This window comes from Megascapheus bottae, chromosome X, assembly GCF_031878675.1.
Source record: "Megascapheus bottae isolate mThoBot1 chromosome X, mThoBot2.hap1, whole genome shotgun sequence".
NCBI lineage: Eukaryota > Metazoa > Chordata > Mammalia > Rodentia > Geomyidae > Megascapheus > Megascapheus bottae.
Genome location: NC_143547.1, coordinates 47,388,210 through 47,412,216, shown reverse-complemented (window position 1 = coordinate 47,412,216; position 24,007 = coordinate 47,388,210). Strand labels below are relative to the sequence as shown.

General features: G+C 42.4%; 1 protein-coding gene and 1 long non-coding RNA gene across 7 annotated transcripts in view; one reads left to right on the top strand and one right to left on the bottom strand.

Moving 5' to 3' along the window:
• Positions 1-17,166, bottom strand: part of LOC150041016 (uncharacterized) — an 83,593-nt gene extending 66,427 nt beyond the window's left edge. Inside the window, exon 1 of one of the 2 annotated variants that reach the window (XR_016533894.1) lies at positions 17,099-17,166. This is a non-coding gene — a long non-coding RNA (uncharacterized LOC150041016). Of the gene's footprint in view, positions 1-6,972; positions 7,463-17,098 lie in introns of those variants that run through there. The other variant, XR_016533895.1, reaches the window with a different exon arrangement.
• Positions 16,928-22,128, top strand: Pbdc1 (polysaccharide biosynthesis domain containing 1). Of its 5 annotated transcripts, none has more exons than XM_090327056.1 (7): positions 16,946-17,025; positions 17,162-17,414; positions 17,521-17,586; positions 19,967-20,026; positions 20,545-20,685; positions 21,217-21,328; positions 21,634-22,128. In XM_090327056.1, exons 2-7 carry the CDS (start codon positions 17,385-17,387, stop codon positions 21,903-21,905), a joined length of 681 nt encoding a protein of 226 aa, XP_090183182.1. In that variant the 5' UTR covers positions 16,946-17,025; positions 17,162-17,384; the 3' UTR covers positions 21,906-22,128. The 5 variants fall into 5 exon arrangements, with proteins under 5 accessions (XP_090183185.1, XP_090183182.1, XP_090183181.1 ...); XM_090327055.1 differs by having other exon boundaries at positions 16,952-17,025; positions 17,140-17,414; XM_090327054.1 differs by lacking the exon at positions 16,946-17,025 and having other exon boundaries at positions 17,069-17,414.
• The last annotated feature ends 1,879 nt before the right edge of the window (positions 22,129-24,007 follow it).

Sequence of the window (24,007 nt, the reverse complement as noted above, 5' to 3'; positions counted from 1 at the left end):
CCTGGGCGCTGTCCCTGAGCTCTTCAGCTCAAGGTTACTGCCCTATCCTGAGCCAGGACACTGTCCCTGAACTCTTCAGCTCAAAGCTATCACCCTACCCCTGAACCAAGCCCCATTTCCCATTTTCTAGAGGTTAGTTGGAGATAAAGAGTCTCGGGTCTTTTTGTGTCTGGGCTGGCTTTGAACCTTGATATTCAGATCTCAGCCTCCTGAGTAGCTGTGATTACAGGCATGAGCCACCATGCCTAGCAGTGACCTGTTTTCTAATGGTGTTCTACATTCTAAATAAATGTATGTTACCTTCTCAACATCATCAAATTAAAATTAGTATGTCACCATATTAATTTGAAAAGTTCATGAATGTAGAAGATATGGAAAAAGATCACTCATTATTATTTTAGTGAGTTCATGGTGTGTTGTCTATTTGAAGGCTATTCATAGTTGCGCGTACATGAGCCCAGCACACATAATGAAATGATTTTACTACTTCACAGGTTTCGATGTAGTGTCTTGAATTAGCACTAATTATCATTATCATTAACAAAATGCAATGATTATTTTTATGTAATTCTGAAAAATGTACTTTGTAAACTTAACTATAGGATAACAAAATTAACCATTTATGTACATTTCAAACTAAAAAAACAAAAACAAAAACAAAAACCAATCTTTTTCTTAATCTATGAAGGTCTCTCTGAAGATTTCAGTAACTACTCCAGCTGGGTACCAGTGGCTCATACCTATAATCCTAGCTACTCAGGAGACTGAGATATGAGGACTCTGGTTCAAAGCCAGCCTACACAAAAAACACATGAGACTCATCTCTAATTAACCATCAGAAAAAGCTGGAAGTGGTACTGTGGCTTAAGTGGCAAAGTGCTAGCCTTGAGCAAAAAAGCTCAGGGACAGTGCCCAGTCCCAGAGTTCAAGCCCCAGGACTGGCAAAAAATAAACAGATTTTTAAAAATACTTCAGAGAAGGTAAAACCAGCATTGTACTCACATAAAAACAAACCCAAACTCCTATGGACCGGTAGAGAAGACTAAAGAATTAAACCATACAACTATAGCCAAACTAATTTTTGACAAAGACGCAATAATATCCATTGGAGAAGACAATTTCTTCAACAAATGGTACTGGGAAAATTGGTTACTCCTTCCAGGAGAGCAAAAGTAGAACCCACTGTCTCACAATTATTTTACTAAGAGTGTTAGAGGGCAGGACAAAGATAAGCTAACCAGGCTGATAAATCAGACTTGCCCTGAGAGCAAACTTTAAGGACAGAAAACAGAAAGCATATAGATAGAAAAGCTTAAAAAGCAATCAGTGCTATGAAACTATATTCACTTCCTATTAGATGGGAGAGGGGAGAGGCTGCAAGGAAGTTAAAGAAAAGGAAGACAGGGGCCGGGAGTTTGGCCTAGTGGTAGAGTGCCTGCCTAGCATGCATGAAGACCCGGGTTCGATTTCTTGCTATCCCATATACACAGCAAAAAGCCAGAAGTGGTGCTAAGGCTCAAGTGGTAGAGCTCTAGCCTTGAGAAAAATCCAAGGACAGTGCTCAGGCCCTGAGTTTAAGCCCAGGACTGGCAAAAAAAAAAAAAAAAAAAAAAAAAAAAAGAAAGAAAAGGAAGACAAAGCCGGGAGTTTGGTCTACTGGTAGAGTGCTTGCCTAGCATGCACAAAGACCTGGGTTCAACTTCTCAGTACCACATACATAGGAAAAGCTGGAAGTGGTTCTGTGGTTCAAGTGATACAACTCTAACTTTGAAGCCAGCCAGGCACAGTGGCTCATGGCTGTAATCCTAGCTACTCAGTAGGCTGAGATCTGAGGATCAAGGTTCAAAGCCAGCCCAGGCACAAAAAGACCTGAGACTCTTATCTCCAATTAACGTCTAGAAAATGGGAAGTGGGACTTGGCTCAAGGCGTAGGGTGGTAGCCTTGAGCCAAAGAACTCAGGGACAGCACCCAGGCCCAGAATTCAAGCCCCATAAATGAAAGGACCTCCAGGATATGGAAACAAGAGCTATATAATGTGTGCTTGCTGTTCTTAATGTACTATGCCATTTCTCATCTCTTTTGTTGTCCGTTAGTTATTCTCATATTGTCACAATATCTTACCTTGTTATCTGGTATATTGTGTATATGTTTATTTGTTTATTTGAAATGGGAAAGGGAGGGGGGAAAGAAAGATGGGGGGTGAGGGAGGGAAATGGGGACAAAAACATGAGAAGGGATATCAATGTGTGTGAAGTAATGCACCTTCTATTTGGCGAATATAACTGTAACCCTTCTATTAATTACAATAAAAATAAATTTAAAAAAAATTCAAGCCCCATGACCACCTACCCCCGCCCCACCAAAAAAAAAAAGAGAACTCTAACTTTGAGAAAAGACCAAGAACAGTGCTTAGGCCCTAAGTTCAAGCCCCAGGATTGGGGGTGGGGGGAAGCAGTAGGATAGAAGGTGGATTTTAATCAACTGTATTGTGTGCACAATGTTGGCGAATGTAATTCTCTCCAGGGGGAACTGTATGAGTATTCAGCACTGACCAGACAAGTATAGCAGCACTGCTATGGGTACGCTAGCAATGTATGTACCACTTAAGGATACAATTGACAGATATGTTTAATGTTTGTAAAAGTTTTAAATAACAATTGTATTTATTGAATGTGATGCTTTGATATATGCATATAAAACAAGAAACTAATGAACAGATCACCATCCCTTTTTCAAAGTACGAGCGTTATTAAAAAACAAAACAAAACAAAAAAACTACTCTTAAGTCAGCATTATAGGCATGAGCTACTAGCCTACCCTGAGCCAAGCCCTACTCCATAACGGGTTTTCTTTATTTCTGCTCTGCTATAAGGAATGCTATTCACTGTCGTGTTTGTTTCTTACCACTTCTTACTCATTGCCTGTTACATATATGAGGAATATTTTTGTGTGTTTGGATTTATCAGTGATAGTATAACTATGAGAGAAAAGACATCTCACATCTTACTCTCATTCTTCATTTAAAACAAAAATCCAGTAAGCCAGGCATCACTAGCTCATGCCCATCATCCTATTAAAAAGCCTCAGATCTGAGAATCGAGGTTCAAAACCAGTACCAGAAAGAAAGTCTATTGACTCATGCCTGTAATCCCAGCTACTCAGGAGTCTGAGATCTGAGGACCACCAACCTGGGCAGGAAAACTCCATGAGACTCTTTTTCTCAAATTAACTACTCAAAAAAGCCAAAATTGGTGCTTTGGCTCAAGTGGTAGATCACTCACCTTGAGCAAAAGAAACCCAGTGGCAGTGCTCAGGCCCAGAGTTCAAGCCCACAGACCAGGAAAAGAAAAAGAAAAAGAAAAAGAAAGAAAGAAAGAACAATAACTAGAAGTAGGCCAATGTACAATGTAGGACAACAATGTGGCACAAGCAAAGCACATTATTTTAGAACAGTTGAATCTATTTCAGCACAAAATGTGTGAGTAAAGTTCAAATTTCTTTGTCAGGAAATATAGTCATTAACAACTTTGATTTGGAAACTGGTGTTTTAAGCCAGGTGCCAGTGGCTCACACCTGCAATCCTAGCTACTCAGGAGGCTGAGATCTGAGGATCATGGTTCAATACCGGCCTAGACACGAAAATCCATGAGACTCTTATCTCCAATTAACCGTCAGAAAACCAGAAGTGGTGCTGTATTTCAAGTAGTAGAGCACTACCCTTGAACTGAAGAGCTCAGGGACAGTGCCCAGGCCCAGAGTTTAAGCCCCATGACAAAAAAAGAAAAAGAAATTTGTGTTTGCCTGATATCTGGGTTTGAACTCAAAAGTACTGTGTCTTCTCAGTTTGCTTGTTCAGCTGGCATCAAACCACTTGGGCCATGCTTCCAGTGCAACTTTCTTGCTTTTTTTTTTTTTGTGATAGAAACTGGTTATCTTTTGTGCCTGGGGTCTTCTAACCATATCCCACCAGATCTCAGCCTCCCGAGTAGCTAGGATTTACAGGTATGAGCCAACAGTATAAGATGCATTTGTGTGTGTGCTGTACCACTGCTTGAACTAAGCCCATGTACTGGAATAAAAAAAAAAAAAAACCCTCAACAAAGTAGCTATAATACTATTTAGTGCCAAGAAAATCAATTGGCTATATCCTATATGTATCTAGGTAAAAATATATCTTATAATACTACAATATTACATTGTCTTAATTCATATACTTATAATAAATTATAAAACCTGTAGTAGCCGGGCATGGTGACTCATGCCTGTAAATCTAGCTACTCAGGAGCCTGAGATCTGAGGATCCTGGTTCAAAGTCAGCCCAGGACTCTTATTTCCAATTAAACATTAGAAAACCAGAGGCACAAGGGGTAAGGTGGTAGTCTTGAGCTGAAGAGCTCAGGGGCAGTGACCAGGCCCAGAGTTCAAGCCCCACGACTGATTTAAAAAAAAAAAAAAATCTATAGTAAAGTAATAGTAATTGTAGCAACAACACAACATGCTTACAAAAGGGGGAAATGAAGAGTCTGCAGGGTAGACCAAAGGAAATAGCAAGATGGGGAAAAAGAGGGTGATGAGAGGGCAAATATGACTGAAATACATTACATACATTATGAAAATATAACAAGGAAACCCCTTTGTACAGTTAATTTATGCCAATAAAAATTAGACATTTAGGGGCCAGGAGTTTGGCCTAGTGGTAGGGTGCTTGTCTAGCATGCACGAAGACCCGGGTTCGATTCCTTGGTACCATATACATAGAAAAAGGCTGGGAGTGGTACTGAGGCTCAAGTGGTAGAGTTCTAGCCTTGAGAAAGATCCAAGGACAGTGCTCAGGCCCTGAGCTTAAGCCCAGGAGTGGCAAAAAAAAAAAAAACAAAAAACAAAAAAAACCAAACATTTAGGCTGGGAGCGTAGCCTAGTGATAGAGTTTGCCTAGAATTCACGAAGCAAGCCCTGAGTTTGATTCCTCAGTACCACATGCACAGAAAAAGCTGGAAGTGGTGGCAGAGAGCTAGCCTTGAGCAAAAAGTGTCCAAGGACAGTGCTCAGGCCCTGAGTTCAAGCCCTAGGATAGGCAAATAAATAAATTAAATAAAGACATTTAAAAGCAGTAATCATATTCATGAAAAAAGAAGCTATGAAGTAGAGGCATTTAAGTGGTAGAATGTCAGCTGTGGACTAAATACCAAATGAGAACGTGAGGCCCTAGTTCAAGCCTTAGTACTGGCAGAAACCAAAACCAAAACAAAACAAAACAAAAAAGAGCCAGGCACCTGTGACTCACACCTGCAATTCTAGCTACTTGGGAGGCTGAGATCTAAGAATCATAGTTTGAAGCCAACCCAGAAAGGAAAATGCTTGATTAACTATCAGAAAAAGGCAGAAATAAGGCTATGTCCCAAATGGCAGAACACTAGCCTTGAGCAAAAAGGCCAGAGACAGCCTGGTCACATACACATGTGTGTGCTCATGCACATGCATACGTGCGTGTGTGCGTGCGTGGACACGCACAGAGGCCATAGCTACACTTTATCAATAGCTGTACTCACCTAAGACACACACACACACACACACACACACACACACACAGCACAGTACAACACACCTGGACTCAGCAGTTCAATGAAAAGAGGTATTAAATACAACTACTCAAAATGGTAACATAAAAGCTTGTTCTAACCACACTCTAGGTGCTGGTACTTTATGATCCCAGGAAACTCCTCTACTTAGAATTTCTATTTTGATAGTAGTTCCTTTTACTTTGATATTTGGATTGATCTGGGCACTGTCTCTAAGATTCTTTGGCTCAAGGGTAGCTTTTTACTATGTGAGCTATAGTTTTGGGGTAGTTAATTGGAGATGAATCTCAAAGACCTTCCCACTCAGGTTAGTTTAAAAACTTGATGCTCAGCTCTCAGCCTTCTGTGTAGCTAGGGCTACAGGCATGAGCCACCAGCACCCAGCTTTGAAGTTTTGGCAAGGATTTATTTTTTAAAAAAAAAAACTCAAGGACAGGGCCCTGAGTGCCCCAGGAATGGCAAAAATAAATACTGCTTGGTGCTAGTTTTGAGAGCCTGGAATGAACTGTTAAGGAATGAAGCAGGAAACATACCAGCATTCACCAGCGCTAATCTAAGTCTGTTGGTAATGCACAAAATATGCAACCATAAAGAAAGCTTTTCTCTAACAAGTTCATCACTGTGAAACAGGTATACCCCCAATATCTCCAGCTCTCATTTCTGGAAAAAGCACTTAAAAACCTAGTCTAAAGGAGGCGATATGGGGCGGGAGCGTAGCCTAGTGGTAGAATGCTCGCCTAGCATGCACCAAGCCCTGGATTCCAGTCCTTGGTACCACATATACAGAAAAAGTAGGAAATGGCGCTGTGGCTCAAGTGGCAGAGCACTAGCCTTGAGTAAAAAGTGTCCAAAGGAGCCAGGCAAAGAGGCTCACGCCTGTAATCCTAGCTATTCAGGAGGTTGAGATCTGAGGATCACAGTTCAAAGCCAGCCACAGCACTAAAAAGTTCGTAAGGCTCTTATCTCCAATTAACAACCAGAAAACCAGAAGTGTCACTGTGGCTCAAGTGGTAAGCTGAAGAGCTCAGGCCTAGAGTGCAAGCCCCACCACACACAAAAAAAAAAGTATCCGAGGACAGTGCACAGGCCCCGAGTTCAAGCCCCAGGGCTGACAAAACTACTATTACTAATAATTAATAATAAAGCGAGGGAAGGGTGATTGTGGCTCCAGTGGTAGGGCAGTAGCGTTGAGTTGAAGAGCTCAGGCACAGCGCCCAGGCCCAGAGTTCAAACCCCAACCCACCAAAAAAAAATCCATATAATAATAAAGCGATACCGACCGTGTCTTTGTTAAATCCTTCCCCCGTTTTGCTTTGTTATTGTTACTTATCCCTTTCTGAAACTAACCTTGATAATTTATTTTGTGTCTCCACCCACTAGAACCAGCGGTACCTGGGAACTGGGCTCTGAATCCTGACGTGTCTCGGTCTCTGGAGTCTGTTACAAGCGTGAACACGAAAAGATGTCGGTTTTGGAAGGACGGCTGGCTAAGTGACCACCCACTGGGGGTAACCATAGCCGCTGGCTTTCTCTTTCTCCCACTCCAATAACCAGAACTCGACCACAAAGGGACACTAGAAACTTCCCGCCAAGTACAGCAAGGCGGAGACTGCCAGGCCACCATACAGGCTAATGCGCATGCTCAGGTATGACCGCGCTGCTCCTTCGCATTACTCAAGATCACCGTTAAACAGGTTCCCGGAGACAAAGATATTCCGCCACTTCTCTCCATTCATCCAAGAAAAGTCGGCGACAGTAAGAAATTCAAAGGAAAAAAAAATCGTCTGTGAATTAAATTCAGGCGGTCGGAACGGAGCACAGGGCCGCGGTCAGTACATCCGGAAATTCTATTCCCATCAGCCACTACGTCCCCGGAAGTGCGTAGTCCAAAGGCGGGACTTCCAGCTACCGTTGCTATGGCTTCAAGGACGCAAAGAAACACGCAATCAGCAATGGCGAGCCTACTTCCGGAGCTTCTCCGCTAGCTACTTTGGGGGCCCCGCCCCCAGTCCCCCGATCAGCTAGCTATTTCATTCCCCTCACCGTGAATCTTGCTCTAACCTCTCACTAGTCTACCCTGATGTAAAGCGAATGAATCAGGGAAAAAAGAGAGCCAGCTCTTTGGCTTTTTTTCTTCGGCTAGTGAAGTTTTGGCCTTATGGTGGCAGTATAAGACTACAAATATGAGCCGCTCGGCTCCTCTGCCCCCCTCCCCCTTGGTGCTTAGAAAACACAAGTAAAAAAAAAGAAGTCTTCACGCAATTCTTGTGTAACCTCACAGCTACATTTTCCTTTATATTTTATGCCGATTGGATGAGCAGACAGTGATACGGGAGAGCTTCTAATGTACGTTTAATTTCTAAACTGTTGTTTTTTATTTTTTATTAAATAATTTATTAACATTGATTTTTAACATCGTATTTCAAATGACATGTTTAACAAACAAGTGTTTAAGAAGGGAATCTCTGTATACAATCACTGGCACTTAGATTTTAGAACATAATTAAAATTAGGCTGGGGGTTTGTATGTCATAGATACATATTAATCTATGTAATAAAACATTATAGTCATAAATTTTTATGTCTATGTAGTTGTGTTTATATTTCCAATACCATGTCCATAGCATTGGTTGCGTGAATAATGAGTCCTCCCTCTTGTACTGTTTGGATCTAATAGCCACATATTAAGGATACCATGCTCCTTTTGTTCCTTTGGTCTTGACTTGTCTCACTCAGTATGACTTGCTCCAGATTCATCCATTTCCCTGCGAATGCCATTATTTTATCTTGTCTGTTGGTTATGTAGAATTCCATTGTATATATATATACCGCATTTTTTTGCATCCATTCATCTGCAGTAGGGCATCTGGATTGTTTCCATCACCTGGCTGTTGTGAATACTGCAGAGATGAACATGGCTGAGCAGGAGTTTTTATCATATCCTGGGTTATGATGTTCGGGATAGATGCCCAGGAGTGGCATGGCGAGATTGTGGGGAAGGTCTATTTTCAGTTCTTTAAGAAACCACACTGCTCTCCAGAGTGGCTGAACTTGCTTACAATACCACCAGCAGTGCAGTAGGGTTCCTTTTTCTCCACAACCCCGCCAGCATCTGTCATTGTCTGAGTTCAAAAATCTTGGCCAGGTCTTCATGTATGCTAAGCAAGCACTCCTACAACTAGGCTAAACTCCTGGCCCCACAATTTCATTTTTTTAAAGCAGCTCAGAGACAGCACCCAGGCCCTGAATTCAAGCCCTAGGACTAGCACAAAAGTAAGCAAAATTTAAAAATTAAAAAAAGAAAGCTGGGGCCAGGAGTTTGGTCTAGTGATGGAGTGCTTGCCTAGCATGCATCGAAGATCCAGGTTCAGTACCACATACATAGAAAAAAAGCAGGAAGTGGTGCCGTGGCGCACGTGGTAGAGTTCTGGCCTTGAGAAAGTTCAAGGACAGTGCTCAGGCCCTGAGCTCAAGCCCAGGACTGGTAATAAAAAAAATAAAAGCTGGGTGCCAGTGGCTCACACCTGTGATCCTAGCTACTTAGGAGACTTAGATCTGAGGACTGCCAGCCTGGTTAGGAAAGTCGTTGAGACCCTTATCTCTAATTAACCACAAAAATCTAGAAGTGGAGCTGTGGCTTAAGTAGTAGAACACTAGCTTTGAGCAAAAGAAGCTCAGGAACAGTACCTAAGCCCTGTGTTGAAACCCCAGGACTGGCATGCACACACACAAATAATTAAATATAAGCTAGGTGCTGGTGGCTCATATATGTAATGCTAGCTACTCCGGAGGCTGAGATCTAAGGACTGTGGTTCAAAGCCATCCTGGGCAGCAAAATCCATGAGACTCTTATCTCCAATTAACACCCCCTCAAAAAAATAGTTGGAAATAACTCAAGTGGTAAAGTGCTACCTTTGAGCAAAAAAAATTTCAAGGACAGCTCTCAGGCCCAGGCCCAGTACCAGTACAAAATAAAGTGAATTAAAAGGCAGAAAATTCAACATCCAGTCCGCCAACATTAGTATAGTATCCAAGTGCTTACTGAAATAAAAGACATATTGGGCTAGGAATGTGGCTTCGTGGTAAGAGTGCTTGCCTAGCATGCATGAAGCCCTAGGTTCTATTCCTCAGACCCACATAAACAGAAAAAGCCAGAATTGGTGCTGTGACTCTAGTGGTAGAGTGATAACCATGAGCAAAAACAGCTCAGGAACAGTGCCCAGGCCCTGAGTTCAAGACCCAGGACTGCCAAAAACAAAAAAGACCTATTGAGTCTCTTTAATATATACCAGTTTGGCCATCAGCTAGAGTCTACTCCATTTAACTCTTGACTATTGAATACTTAATCAGGCCTCTCCATTTTCCAATAGCATTCATATACATGATCCCCTTCACATTCAGAGTACTGGGTAACACACACAGAAAGGAAGTAGAGCTGTGGCTCAAGCAAAGCACATTGTCCTAAGTTCAAGCCCCAGGACCCTGCACAAAGCCTGATCAAGAAGGCAAAAAACAAAAAAGAAAGAAAGAAAAGAAAACCATATTGATGATATCATGTCTATCAGTTATAGATGTTCCTTGAAATTTTTGCACCTTCTTGTTGGATTGATTCTTCCACTCTTCTGAACTGATATTCCAGACTTCTCAAAGACATTCTGCTCAAGGAAGAACTTTTAACACATCTCTTCTTTATTTTAGTTGTTCTCTTACACTTTATAAATAAAACAAAAAGCATCTGGAGCCAACAGCTAAATTCCTACCTTTGCTACCTGTCTTCACTCATTTCTCTAAAAATACACCTAGCAAACTCCAGGACAGTCTCTAATTTAAGGCCCGTCCCTAGTACATGTAAGTCTCTCTAAAGCTAAAATCATAATTTTACAAATTTCCCAGCAGGGCAGTGGTGGCTCATGCCTGTAATCCTAGCTACTCAAGAGGCCAAGATCTGAAGGATCACAGATCAATGCCAGCACAGGAAAGCTGTGATTCTTATCCCCCAATAACCACCAGAAAACTGGAAGTGGAACTGTGGCTCAAAATGGTAGAGTGCTAACCTTGAGTGAAAAAGCCCAGGGACATGGACAGGGAGTGTGATCTAGCAGTACAGTGCTTGGCTAGAGCATGCATGAAGCCCTGGGTTTGATTCCTTGGTATCATATACACAGAAAAAGAGGAAGGTGTAGCTGTGGCTCAAGTGGTAGATCGCTAGCCTTGAGAAATCTCAAGGATAGTGCCCAGGCCCTGAGTTCAAATCCCAGCACTGGCAAAAAAAAAGAAAGAAAAAGAGAAATCTCAGGGACAGTGCCCAGACCCTGAGTTCAAGCCCCATGACTGACAAAAGTAAACAAAGATTTAAGTCTCAGAGACTCCTTAAAAATTAAAAATATAGCAGGACACTAGTAGTTCATACCTGTGATCCTAACTATTTAGGAGGCTGAGATTTCAGAATTGCAGTTCAAAGCCAGCCCAGAAAAAAAAGTCCCAATGAACTGTTTTGTTTTTGTTTTTGTTTTCTTTGTTTTTTTGCCAGTGCTGGGGCTTGAACTCAGGACCTGGGCACTGTCCTTGGGCTTTCTCAAGACTAGTGCTCTACCACTTGAGCCACAGCACCACTTCTGGCTTTTTCTGTATATGTGGTACTGAGGAATCAAACCCAGAGCTTCATGCATTCTAGGCAAGCACTTTACCACTAGACCATGCTCCCAGCCCATTTTCTTTTTTAAATTTTTTTGGCCAGTCCTGAAGCTTGAACTCAGGGCCTGGGCATTATCCTTGAACTTTCTCAAGGCTAGTGCTCTACCACTTGAGCTGCAGCACCACTTCTGGTTTTTTCTGTTTATGTGGTACTGAGGAAATGAATTCAGGGCTTTGTGCATGCTAGGCAAGTACTCTACCATTAGGCCACACTCCCAGCACCAGTGAGACTCTAACCTCGAGTTAACCACCAGAAAACTAGAAGTGGCAGAGTGCTAGCCTTGAGCAAAAGAGCTTCAGAGACAGTGCCCAGGACCTGAGTTCAAGCCCTATGACAGCAAAAATAAAATAAAAACAATTCATTAAAAGCATGATTACACATGTAATCCAGCAATCACATTTATGGATATATATCTAAAATAAGTGAAAGTGAGATCAATATGTATATACTAATACTTGGGCTTCAACTCAAGGCCTCATATTCTCAGCTGGCTGGCATTCCACCACTTAAACTATACCTCTACTTCCAGCTTTTCACTGGTTAATTGGCTTTGAATCACTCACATTTATCTGCCCAGGCTGGCTTCAAACTGGGATTCTCAGATCTGCCTCCTGAGTAGTTAGGATTACAGAGGTGAGCCATGCGTGACCAGGGACGGTAGAATCTTAAGTGACATTTAAATATCAATGTTCATAACACCATATTAATGACCACCAGGAAGTGAGAGCAACAGGTGTTTATGAATGAATAAATTGTATTTATTGACTATAGAATATTATTTTTATTGCTAGTTGTGGGGCTTAAATTCAGGGCCTGGGGTGCTGTCCCTGGGCTCCTTTGCTCAAGACTAACACTCTACCACTGGAGCCACAGTTTCACCTCTGTTTTATGGCAGTTAATTAAGATATAAGTATCTCACAGATTGCCCCTCCTGGGCTGGCTATGAGTACGTTCCTCAGATCTCAACCTCCTAAGTAGCTAAGATTACGGGCATAAGCCACCAGTGCCCAGATAGAATATTACTTTATGGAAAGAAAATCCTGTTGCTAGGTGCTGGTGGCTCATGCTTGTAGCCCTAGCTACTCAGAAAGCTGAGATTTGAGTACTGCAATTTGAAGCCAGCCCAGGCAGTAAAGTCCAGTAGAGTCTTATCTCCAATTGACCTCCAAAAAGTCACAAGTGGAGCTTTGGTTCAAGTGGTAGGGTGCTAGACTTGAGCAAAGAAACCTGAGGACAGTTTCCAGGCTCTGAGTTCAAGTCCCAGGTCTAACACAAAAGGAAAAAGAAAAAATCCTCTCAGGGACATACCCTAAGATAAATAAGCCAATAACAAAAAATATTTAAAACCACCTATATACAGGATCTAACATAAAAATTGATAAAGCTGAGAATAAAATGATGATTGCTAAGTGTTTAGGAGGAAGGAATAATAATTGTGGGGTTTCAGTTTTGCGATATGAAAGAGTTCCAGAGATCTGTAACACTATTGAACTATGTATGCAAAAATAGTTAAGATAGGGGCTGGGAATGTAGCTTAGTAGTACAATGCTGGCTTAGCATGCATGAAAATTCAGGTTCAATTCCTCAGTACCACATAAAAGAAAAGGCTGGATGTGGTGCTGTGGCTCAAGAGCTAGAGTGCTAGCCTTGAACAAAAGAAGCCCAGGGACAGTGCTCAGGACCTGAGCTCAAGCCCAGGACTGGCAAAAAACATGGTTAAGATAAGCATAGTGGCTCACATCTGTAATGCTACTAATGCTACCTACTCAGGAGGCTGAGATTTGAGGATTGCCATTTAAAGTCAGGTAGGAAAATCTGTAAGACTCTCATCTGCAATAAACTACCAAAAAAGCCAAAGTAGAGCTGTGACTCAAGTGGTAGAATGACAGCCTTGAAAAAAGAAGCTCAGAGATAGTGCCTAGGTCCTGAGTTCAAGCCCAAGGACCAATACACACACACACATACACACACACACACACACACACACACACACACACACACACACACACACAAAACACAACACACAAAGTTAAGATCTGCTTGGCTATCCAGTGGCTCATCCCTGTAATCCTAACTACTCAGAAGTCTGAGATCTGAGGACTACAGATCAAAGCCAGCCCAGAAAGGAGAATCTGTGAGACTCATCTCCAATTAACCCCACACACACACACACACCAAAAAAAAAAAGACTGGGGGCCTGGAGTGTAGTCTAGTAGTAGAGTCCTTGCCTAGCATGCACAAAGCTCTGGGTTCGATTCCTCGGTATCACATACTCAGAAAACACTGGAAGTGGTGATGTGGATCAAGTGGCAGAGCACTAGCCTTGAGCAAAAAGTATCCAAGGACAGTGTCAGGCCCTGAGTTCAAGCTCCAGGACTGGCAAAAAAAGGACTGGAAGTAGTTGCTGTGGATCAAAGTGGTAGAGTGCCAGTCTTGAGCAAAAGAGCAAAAGAGCTCAGGGAGAGTGCCCAGAGTTTTCCAGCCCCATCACTGACAACAACAAAAAAAGTTATACTGGGGCCGGGAGTTTGGCCAAGTGGTAGAGTGCTTGCCTAGCGTGCACCAAGACCCGGGTTTGATTCCTCGGTACCACATACATAGAAAAAAAAAAAGAAGCTGAGGCTCAAGTGGTAGAGCTCTAGCATTGAGAAACTCCAAGGACAAGTTTTTTTGGGTTTTTTGTTTTGTTTTGTTTCTTTTGCTTAGCTGAGACTTGAGGATTGACTTTGAAGCAATCCTGAGCAGAAAAGGCCATGAGACTCTTCTCTCCAATTAATCACCCAAAGGCTGTACTAAAGTTGTAGCTCAAGTTGTACAGTGCCAGCCACCAGAGCATGACATCAAACCCTAGTAGCAGCATACACACAAAGAAAACAGTTTTAAAAAATAAAATCTTGAGCTGGGAGTTTGGCCTCATGGTAGAGTCCTTGCCTAGCATGCATGAAGACCCAGGTTCGATTCCTCGAACAATAAAAATCTTGTTAGCCAGGCACCCCATGGCTCACTCAGAAGGCTGAGATCTGAGTGTCATGGTTCAAAGACAGCCTGAGCACAAAAGTCATGAGACTCATCTCCAATTAACAACCAGAAAACCCTCAAAGTGGTAGAGCACTAGCTTTGAGCTGAATTGCTCAGGGACAGCTCCCAGGCCCAGAGGCCAAGCCCTACAGCCAACAACAAAAGATTTTTTTAAATTAAATCTTATTATTTATTCTTTACTGAAAATAAAATAAGTGCCTAGAATTTATGTCTCTTTATAGCTTTTTTTTTGCCAGTCCGGGGCTTGAGCCCTGGGCTTGAGCACTGTCCTTAGACTTTCTCAAGGCTAGAGCTCTACCACTTGAGTCTCAGCACCATTTCCAGCTTTTTTCTATGTATGTGGTACCAAGGAATTGAACTCAGGTCTTCGTGCATGCTAGGCAATCCCTCTACCAATGGCCAAACTCCTAGCCCCTGGCTATAGGTCTTTGGGGAAACTTTCTACCTTCTCTTCTTTACTTCCAAGGCCCTTTTTAATCTTCAACCCACTAACATCTTTTTCCCTTCATCATTTCACTAAAGCTGTTCTTGCTAAGGTTATTGAGGACTGTTCAATATTTCTAGGCTTTGCATACTCAGGATATTGTCTCTATTCACATTTTGCAGGAACTTTTGGGGTGTGTGTGTGTGTGTGTGTGTGTGTGTGTGTGTGTGTGTGTGTGTGTACTGGGGCTTGAAATCATGGCCTGGGCTCTGTCCCTCAGCTTTTTGTTTAAGGTTAGCCCTCTACCACTAAATCCATAGCTTCACTTCTAGTTTTTTTGTGTGCTCCATTGGATCTAAGAGTCTCACATCATAGGCCGGTGCTAGTGACTCATGCCTGTAATCCTAGTTACTCAGGAGGCTAAGATCTGAGAATCACAGTTCAAAGCCAGCTGGAGAAGACATGTTTGTAAGACTCTTATCTCTAATAAATCACTCAAAAACTGAAAATGGTACTATGGGTCAAGTGGTAGTGTGCTAACCTTGAGTGCAAAGAGGCTTAGAGACGGCACCCAGGCCTTGAGTTCAAGCTCCACAACCAAAAAAAAAAGTCTCAGTATTTTCTGCCCCAGCTGGCTTTGAATTGAGATCCTCAGATCTCAGCCTCAGAGTAGGTAGGTAGGATTAGAGGCTTGAGCTATCAGAATCCAGCTCAGGAATTTCTTTTACCTTTTATCTTCTAGGAGATACTGCTTTGTTCTATGTTTATGTCTCACTGTCATTTTTTTCTACTTAGCCTTTTTTCCCCTGCCTTTTTTTCATAATAATTTTGTGATGTGCTTATACACTTACATGTTGATCGGAACTCCTTTGTACAACTACTTCAATGAAAATATTAAAAAAATAATAATAATTCTGCCCTTAGGCTGATTATCTGTGTTTTGGGTTTTTTTGGGGGGGAAGCAGTACTGAGGCAAGGTTAATTCAACACCACTTGAGGCATGCTTGCAGTTCTGGCTTTTGGTTGATTAATTGGAGATATGAGTCTCACTGATTTGTTTGCCTAGGCAGCCTCTTTTTTTTGTACCAGTCCTGGGGCTTGAACTCAGGGCCTGAGCACTGTCCTTGGGCTTTTTTTGTGAATGCTAGCACTCTGCCACTTGAGGCATAGCATCACTTCTGGCTTTTTCTATGTATGTGGTACCCAGGAATCGAACCCAGGTCTTTGTACATGCTAGGCAAGCAGTCTACCACTATGTCAAACTCCCGGCCCCAGATCTCAGCCTTCTGAACACCTAGGATTTTCAGCATGATACCCAGCTTGTCTTTACAAAATTCTTTATCTTCCCTTTGTGGAAGCCCAAATAAACCTTAATTACTATCAAATTTATATCTGCCTCTGCTTTATCAATCCTATATGATGTCACATATACTCTTCAAATACATTTTTGAAATTAAACTCATTTGGCTTTTGGCTAGGTGCCATCCCTCAAATCCTACTGTCAAACCTGGCAGTCATAGTAAAATCTTAATTCTTTATCCTCCACATACAATGAACTAGAAAGGCCTTATTTTCCTAAACCTTACTAATTTTCCAGAAGTCATATGAACTGTCACTATGTTTTCATCACCTACGGCCTACAAGTTGGCCTGTCTCAAACTGTCTTCCTTAAACTCATTTTCTAAATCTGTTGGAGTCGTTTTAACTTTTAAGCTTTCTGGTCTTATGCTGATGGCTCATGCCTGAAATCCTAGCTACTCGAGAGGTTGATATTTGAGGATCTTGGTTCACAGCCTGCCCCTGGCAGGAACTTGAGACTCTTATCTCCAATTAACCATCAAAAATAGCCAGAAGGAGCCGTGGCTCAATTGATAAAAGTGTTAGCCTTGAGCAAAAAAAAAAAAAAAAAGCTCAGAGACAAACCTCAGGACTTGCACAAAGAAAAAAAATTAAGCCTCTCAAGAAGGTGGGCTAGCACGGAGCTTCTTAAATTCTAAATTATGTTCACTATACAAAGGTCCTGACTGCATCCTTGTTCCAAACTGTTCTCTATCTGATATGTTTTTATGTTTTTCCTTGCCGGTAGAGCTAAATGTCCTCCATGCTCAGCTCAGGTATGCGTCCCCTCCCCACCCTGACCTGCGCAATCGTGCCCCGGAAGACTTCGTAATCTGCTCCCTCCCTTTATCTAGTTCTTTCAAAACTAGGACTAAATTCGTCCCAGCATTCCAACCCCCAACAGCAGCAAGCGGGCCTGTGATTTCCTCCCGGTTTAGCCGTACTGTGGGTGAGTGCGCGCATGCAAGAATTTTTGATGGGCATATAGGACACTGGGGACAAGAAAGCGGCGTTCTTTTTACCTCAGGCTTTTCCTCTGATCATCAGCAAATTAACCTTGCAGTTCAGTACTTCGGCTCTCACAGGTAGGCCAGACTGCGCCACATCCTACTACGCCTGCGCGAGACAGAGGAGGCGGGGGCAGCAACTACCTCCGGCGTGAGGAGGCCTTGCGCAAGCGCAGAGTGAAGAGCATGCCTGTGCTCTGGCACCTCTGCCTTTCCTAATCCACTGGGCTAGGCATCCGAGAAAAAAAAAAAAAGAATCAATCACTTCCGTTAGGGGAAGGCACGCCTTCCACGCTGCAACATGGAGGCTGTCAGTGAGCTGAATGAACCGGTAAGATGCTGCCCTGTGACTAAGCGAAAACACAAATCGAGATTTGAGCCAAGTCGAACCTTAAACTGTCCCCTCTCTCCCTTCGTTCCCCCCCCCCCCGCCTCAGGTTTCCGGGGAGCTGATGTCAGTAGCACATGCTCTTTCTCTCCCAGCAGAGTCTTACGGCAATGATGTGAGTATGAGCCGTCCACAGCTCCCACCCTTCTACCTGGGAATTCTGCAAAGCCTTAAATTTATAAATCTCTTTTTGGTATCTTCTGCAGATCCTCTCCATGCCTTCTAACAATCGCATCTTCTTTCAGTTCTTTCCGATCTTGGTTGCCAAACGCCAGACTAACATCATGTAAAAATGGTTTCCTAACTTTACAAGTCTGTTTTTTCTTTTTTCTTATTTAACATCCCTTTCTCTAAAGCCCAAATCAGAATGTCTGGAGGGTAAGAGCCAAGAACCAATGTTTTTGAAAGAATTCTCCAAATGATTTCATTCTGCAACAACATTATCCAGATTTTGCATTGCATGTGGTTTATACCATTATGGGGAAAAAAACATATGATGTCATTGTGAGGAACAGAAATGGGATAAGAAAGTAATAGCAGCCTAGTAAGAATGTAAAGTATACTGGGTTAGTGGGTCATGCCATAGGATCAAAAGAATTTAGCGCAAGGAAAGACTTCTGAGGATGGGGCCGGAAGACTTCACTAAAGAAGGTGGAGCTTGAACTGGGTTCTCAGTAATTGGCAGGTAGGAAATCTCGTGGTCTCTCGGAGATACAAATGTTACTGCATGCAGTGAGCTTCTTGCGTTTGTATCAGTTTGCTGGAAAGAGTCTTTCCTGTGGAACACTTCCCAAAATTTGGTAAGATATAATTTGGTCCATTTTATGGTACTGGCTTTAGTTTTACAGTAGTTTAATTCATTTCAGAAAAGCTAATTTATCTGCTGTTCTATGCTGGGAAAGATAGGGGATACTGGGACCTGAATTCGGAACCTCTTGCCCTCCCTTGACTTTTCTGCTCTTGGCTGGCACTCTACTATTTGAGCCACCACCCCACTTCCAGCATTTGTTTTTGCTAATCCTGAGGCTTGAGCTTAGGCCCTAGGCACTGTCCTTGGGCTTTCCGCAAGGCTAGCACTCTACCACTTTGTTTCTTTTTCTTTCTTTCTTTCTTTTTTTTTTTTTGCCAGTCTTGGAGCTTGAACTCAGGGTCTGAGCACTGTCCGTGGATTTTGTTTTTGTTTTTTTTCCAAGTCTAGAGCTCTACCACTTGAGCCACAGCACCACTTCTGGCTTTTTTCTATGTATGTGGTACCAAGGAATCAAACCCGGGTCTTCATTCATGCTAAGCAAGCACTCTACCACTAGGCCAAACTCCCAGCCCAAGGTTGTTTTTTTTTTTCCCCTGTGTATGTGGTACCAAAGAATTGAACCCAGGGCTTCATGCATGGTAAGACAGCACTCTACCACTAGACCATATTGCTGGCCCCAACTTCTAGCATTTTTGTCTGCTAGTCCTTGGGCTTGAACTCAGGGCCTGGGTTCTGTCCCTGCTTCTTTTGCTCAAGGTTAGCACACATACTACTTGATCCATAGCATCAGTTTGGGCTTTTTCTAAGTACCTTGTTGGATGTAAAAATCTCACAGACTTTCCAGCCGGGAATGGCTTTGAACTGCAATTCTCAGATCTCAGCCTCCTGAGTAGCTACCCTTATAGGCATGAGCCACCAGTGCCTGGCCCACTGTTTTGGGTGGTGCTTGTTGTTTTGGTCTGTGTCTGGCTTAAACTCAGGGTCTGGATGCTGTCTCCAAGCTTTTTTTGTTCAAGGCTTTCTGCCACCTTGAGCCACAGCTCCACTTCTAGGTTTGGAATAGTTAACTGGAGATGAGTCTTGCAGACTTTTCTGCCCAGACTGGATGCAAACAGCAGTCTTCAGATCTCAACCTCTTCAGTAGTTAGGATTACTGGGTATGTACCACCAGTGTGTGGCTTCACTGTTTTTACTTACTATTTTGGGTAGGTAGCTTCTTTTGTCATGAGAACAGGATTGTGTTATCCAAACCCATTATCCTAAGTGTGTGCATGGTTGGGGGGGCGCCCATGTGCTCCTGTGTATTGGGCTTGAACTCAGGACCAGGGCATTCTTCCTTAGCTCCTTTTGCTCAAAGCTGGCCCTCGGGCTTTTGCTCTGATCTCCAGGGAATGAAGAATTAACTGAGCAGTTCACTACCTGCAATCCCAGGGTTAGGCTCTCTGGTACCACAACACACCAAGCCTGGGAAACCTGTGAAAATGGGGCTATCAACTACCTCAACCTCTGCCTTTACTTCCAGCTTTTTCTGACTAATTTGCTCTTGGACTGGCTTCAAACTTTGATTCTCAGATCTCAGCTTCCTGAGTAGCTAGAATTATAGGCGTGAGCCAACAGTGCCCACTATTGCCTTTTTTTAAATTGCTCTCGAGCATCAACTAGACTCCACCAAGATCCTTGATTTGTTGTCCCCAATAATAGGATTGGGATACTTCTGACCTAGCATTCTTTACCCTCTTTGCAGCCTGATATTGAGATGGCTTGGGCCATGAGAGCAATGCAACATGCTGAAGTCTATTACAAGGTAAGTCCTCTCTCTGTCTTCATTGTTAAGTAGAGTTAAACATGTAATTATAGTGTATGGTTCTCTGCTAATCACTGCCTCAGCAAATTAAACAGCTATGTTTTAGAGACTGTTTTCAGCACTATAAGATCTTATCTCTGTAGACAGAAGACAGAGACAGAAGTAAATTTATTTTGACAATGAGAGATTCTGCTTCTTTTCCAAGTGCTCTAACTACCTAGCAAAATGGTGCCTGGGCCAGACATGGCAAACCACTTAATAAATGTCTGGTAAGTGAACAGTCCACAGAGAGTATAATAGGGCCAAACAGTGCAATTGACAAATTAGTAGACGAGACTGTAGCGTGTTATGACTTCTTAAAACTTAATGGTGATTTTATGCAACACTGTTCATGCTTCCCATAAAACGTTCTTTATAACCTTGTAACCATGAATGTTTTCTGTGGAGGGGAGGACATCGAGGTATATAAAATGTAATAGATTGGAGACTAATCTCTGTATGTTGTTTTACTGTGGCAGCTGATTTCATCAGTTGACCCACAGTTCCTGAAACTCACCAAAGTAGATGACCAGATCTACTCTGAGTTCCGGAAAAGTTTTGAGAAACTCAAGATAGATGTTTTGGACCCAGAAGAACTTAAATCAGAAACTGCTAAAGAGGTAAGAATTCTTTCTTAAATATTAATTACCGCTATCTGGCCAATCATTTTGTTATATTTTTTAACTTTTTGAGGAAAAAAAAAATGAAGCAGCTGAGTACTAGTGGCTCGTGCTTGTAATCCTAGTTACTCCATGAGGCTGAGATCTGAGGATCATGGTTCAAAGCCAGCCCAGACAGAAAAGTCCATGAGACTTCTTCCTCCAGTTAACCACCAAAAATACAAAAGTAAAACTGTCACTCAAGTGGTATAGCACCAGCCTTTATTGAAAAAGCTAAAGGACAACCATGCAGGCTGGTTCAAACTCCCATACAGGGCCAAAGAGAATTTTTTTTGGTTGAAGGAAAATAAATAAAGAATCAGGAATTTTTGTTGTATTGATTTGAAACATACTTTACTAGTACTAGTGATGACTTAAATCTCAGTACCTTCTACTACATATATTTTTCTTAATGAAAGACTTGAAGCCCCAGCCCTGGTATGAGCCTCTTGGGTTTGCCAGCTAAAGCATCTTTTTTTTTGCCTTTGTTAGAATTGGAGACCATTCTGCTTGAAGTTTGAAGGCCTCGTAGAAGACTTCAACTATGGCACTCTGCTGCGACTGGATTCTTGCAAGGGCTACACTGAGGAAAACACCATCTTTGGTGAGTTTCTTGTCTCTGGAATTGTTTCTGTACCATGTGATAGAAATCTAATATTACTAATGAGTCAATGTGTGTAATTAGGTTGGAGATCATTTTATTTGTTTTATCTTTAAAGATCTTGGTGCTGTTTCTTGAATAACTGTATGAGTGATAAGTATTTTCAGTTTTAATAATGTGAGTTAGATCTCTGAGGCTTATGACTACTTCAGTGCTTCGCATTTTAGTTAAGATTTGTCTGTAGATTTCTAGTAGATTGAGAGGGTTACTTGAGACTAGAACAATAATCGATTCTTTTTACCTTCCAGCACCCAGAATACAATTTTTGGCCATTGAAATTGCTCGGAACCGGGAAGGCTATAACACAGCAGTTTACAAAGCTCAAAACAAGGGCGAGAAGGGAGTTGGCAATAGAGACAAAGGAGAGAAGGAAGTTGGTAGTGGAGGGAGTGGAGAAAAGGAAGCTGATAGTGAAGGGAAAGAGAATGAAGCTGACAGTGGAGAGAAAGTTGAGAATGGAGCTATTGATAGTGAAGATGAAAAAGAGGAAAGTGACAATGGAGAAGACAAAAGCCAGTAAAAGAAATCAGTGAAATTGGTACATGGAAAGCAGCATTCCAGAGCATGTAACTCAGCTGAAACTATGAGTACCATGAGTCCGCTTGCACAGAACTCATCTTTCTGACCTGATAACCAGGAGCTGCTCTGGTTATTTCCCCACTCCATTTGCTTCTTAGTGGCATCCCTTTGTTTATTGTTTCTTGAGTCTCACTGCTGGTTAAATAAACAGTTTTATAAATAAATTTGTTTTGGTTTTTATGATTATCTCCATGTGTACCGGACTTAAAAAAAATAGAGAGGCCAGGTATGTAGCCTATTGGTAGAGTGCTTGCCTAATAAGCACAAAGCCCTGAGTTCTATTCCTTGGTACCATATGCACAGAAAAAGCTGGAAGTGATGCTGTGGCTCAAGTGATAGATCACTAGCCTTGAGAAAGACCAAGGGCAGTGCCCAGGCCCTGAGTCCAAGCCCAGGACTGGAAAATTAAAAAAAATAGAGCCAGGCACCTATGGTTCATGCCTATAATCCTAGCAACTAAGGAGCCTGAGATCTAAGGATCATGGTTCAAAGCCAGCCTTGGCACAAAAAGTCCATGTGACTTTTACCTCCAGTTAACCACCAGAAAACCAAAAGTGGCACTGTGGCTCAAAGTGGTAGATATCTAGCCTTGAGCTGAAGACATTAGGGGCAGCACCCAGACCCTGTGTTCAAGCCCCACGACAAAAAAAAAAACTCCAGCTAGGCGCTGATGGCTCATGCCTATAATCCTAGCTAGCCTTGAGCTGAAGAGCTCAGATAGTGCCCTTTCCCAGAATTCAAGCCCTATGACTGACAAAAAAATAAAGACAAGACCAAAAATACACCCAAAGATATATTCATTACCTGACTTAACTGTAACACCTCTATAATAAAAATAAAGCACGGGGGATATGGCTTAGTGGTAGTGCAATATGCATAAATGCTTAATTCCTTGAAGCCTTCAATTCCTCAGTATACCATATACACAGAAATGCCTGAAGTGGTGCTCAAGTGGTAGAGTGTTAGCCTTGAGCAAAAGCTCAGAGACAGTGCCCAGGCCCTTAGTTTAAGCCCCAGGACTAGAAAAAGAGAGGTACTAGAAAAGTGTCCATAGAGAGGAAAGAGTAACACACAGATAAGTCAAGGTCAATATGGGCAGTGTTCATGGCTCTACTCCTCTGGCCAAAATTATCCCTGTGTTTAAACTGTAATAAGGTGAGAATTTACAGATTATATAGAAAATGCTTTGTGGGTTCCAATCTCGGAATCTTTATTAAAAGGCCAGTGACTGCATAGCAGACTTTTTAATCAGATTTTTTTTAAAGGGGAAAGAGTAGCTGGGCACTTTGGGTCATACCTGTAATCCTAGCTACTCAGGAGGTTGAGATCTGAGGATTGCAGTTCAAAGCCAGCCTAGTCCTAAAGTCCTGGAGACTCTTATCTCCAATTAACCACTAGCAAGCAAGAAGTGATACTGTGCCTCCAGGGGGAGGGTAAGCTGAAGAGCTCTAAGACATCATCCAGGCCCAGAGGTAGGGCACTAGCCTTGAGCTGAAGAGCTCAAGGACAATGCCCAGAACCAGAATTCAAGCCCAACCACTGACAAAAAAAGAGGGAGGGAAGAGTAGGCAGAATGATGCTCTAATTTAAAGAATTCCTAAGACGGCCCCAATATTCCAACTCTAGCATGTATGTCCTATATAATTTATACCTATTCCAGGTGGCAAAGGATGTAACTCCACTGATTGTTCAGGACAAATGTTGCCTGCTTTGATGAGTCCTTCAGTGAGGCAAGGAAAAGCAACAGAAGTCCCACTGGCCTTGTAAAAGCAAACAACCTTGAAGAAGGGATCATGTGACTAGAGCAGAAGGCTGGCCCCTCTGCTGACATTGTTTCCTAACAGGCAATTCCTTGGTTACAAGAAATTGAACTCTGTCCACAATCCAACTCCTCTATGGCCCTGACCCTTACATGAGATTGACATTGATATCAGCCCTGTGAGAGACCTCAACTCTTTGAAACCCTGAACAGAGGACCCTAATAAAGTGTACCCAAACTGCTACCACGTAGGGCAGAATTAATACATGGGAATGTTGTCTTAA